Below are 1,534 nucleotides of genomic sequence, written 5' to 3'. Positions count from 1 at the left end.
CTGCCAGGGCTCAGACATGCCATGGGACGTACGGGGCATGCAGGTGTCTCTTTCACTGTGTGCTGATTTGCAGAGGATAGGGAGTGAGCTACCTTAGCATCCCGAGTGACTGTAGATGTGTGCTTTCCCCAGGCCTGGATCCAAGCGCCCGTTCCTGCGAAGCCAGAGACCCCCAGCACGGGTGGCCAAGCCCCAGCCCAAGGGAGTGCTGCTGAGATTCAACTTTCGCGCAATGGCCAACCAGGTAGAGGATTGTCAACAGGACAGGAGTCACCTGGCACCCTGCAGCAGCCTCACTGCTAAGCTGTTAACATCACGTTTGGGTCTCTGGGGCTGCCAGCTAGGTGTATGTAACATAACCCACAAGGAGGGTCCTGGAGCTGTGCTAGCCAGGTTGCTCACTCAACTGAAGGCACCTGAGAAGACTGTTCAGCAACTACAGACTCAGCCCAATTTTCCCCACTCTATTGGTCTGTCTTGGCCTGTCCATGTGCTTGCTCAGAGCAGGCAGATCCTGCTCATGAGTGGTCCTGGCCACAGGGGACTGTTTCACTGTTGGTGCTCCTCACTCCTAAGAGACACACGGCACTTCTGGGCTTTGCTCGCGCTTTGCTTTGGTGACCTTCTCGGTGCCACATTTTACACTGAATTATGTTCGAAGAGCCCTGGGGCAGCTGAGAAATCCTGCTCCACCTTCTTCATTGCCAGCGTTTCTTGTCTGGATGGTTTGGTGTGCTCAAATGCCATCTGCTTGCTGCTGTTCTTGCCAAGGATTCCCAGTGTCTTGGGACTGGGAGATGCTTGGAGGTTTTCCAGCCACACACAGTCTGTTGAGCTCCTTGTCTCTGTGTGCTGAGTGGTTTAATTGACTAACCAGCTGTGAAACACCATCCTGACTGATGGGCTCTAATCAATACCCTGCTACAGGTTTGGCTGTGCTTTGCCACAAGACATGGAACTGACTCGCTCTCCCTTTCCCCTGCAGACCAGCCTGACGCTGGATGAGAGGTTCTCTGGTCTGAGGAATAAGAGGCGCTTTACAGCAGCCAGGAGTGCTGGACGGACAGTCACCATGCCTTAGGACTGCGTGCTCGTCACAGGGACTGCCCCCAACAGTTCAGGCCCTGTGACAGGGGTTCAATAAAAGTAGCTAGATTCCCTTGAGATAGCTGATTTGGCAATGTGCTGTCTCCTTCCTTATACACAGAATGAATGAGCGATTGAGGGCAGGGACAAGGCAGGATGGGAGTTGGGGCCAGAGCACAGGGCAGGTAGGAACATGGGCAGTGTGGTGGAGGGGGATGAGTGGAGGTGGATTTTCTGGGAGAGCTCTGCCAGGGAGCTGTAGGGCTGGCACCAGCCCTGACCCCCTGCCAGGGCACCCTGTGCTGATCAGGGTGACTTCTGCAAGTAGGAGTGGGTAACCAACTCCAAGCCATACCCATGCAGCATTCCCTATGTTGTCCCATGGATGGGACAGACCTGAGGATGCTGTGCCTGCCTGCATGGGAGACAGAGTGGAGAGTGAAGCATG

General features: G+C 55.0%; 1 protein-coding gene across 1 annotated transcript in view; it reads left to right on the top strand.

The window, feature by feature from the left end:
• Positions 1–1,081, top strand: part of LOC103801024 (UAP56-interacting factor-like) — a gene marked incomplete at its 5' end in the record, with an annotated part of 8,253 nt that extends 7,172 nt beyond the window's left edge. The window contains 2 exons of the mRNA XM_009073421.1: positions 133–244; positions 986–1,081. Of these exons, the coding sequence (XP_009071669.1) occupies positions 133–244; positions 986–1,081 (208 nt within the window). The remainder of the gene's footprint in view (positions 1–132; positions 245–985) is intronic.
• Positions 1,082–1,534: the final 453 nt, after the last annotated feature.

Source organism: Acanthisitta chloris, unplaced genomic scaffold (genome assembly GCF_000695815.1).
Source record: "Acanthisitta chloris isolate BGI_N310 unplaced genomic scaffold, ASM69581v1 scaffold5874, whole genome shotgun sequence".
NCBI lineage: Eukaryota > Metazoa > Chordata > Aves > Passeriformes > Acanthisittidae > Acanthisitta > Acanthisitta chloris.
This window is presented reverse-complemented; position numbering and strand designations above follow the sequence as displayed.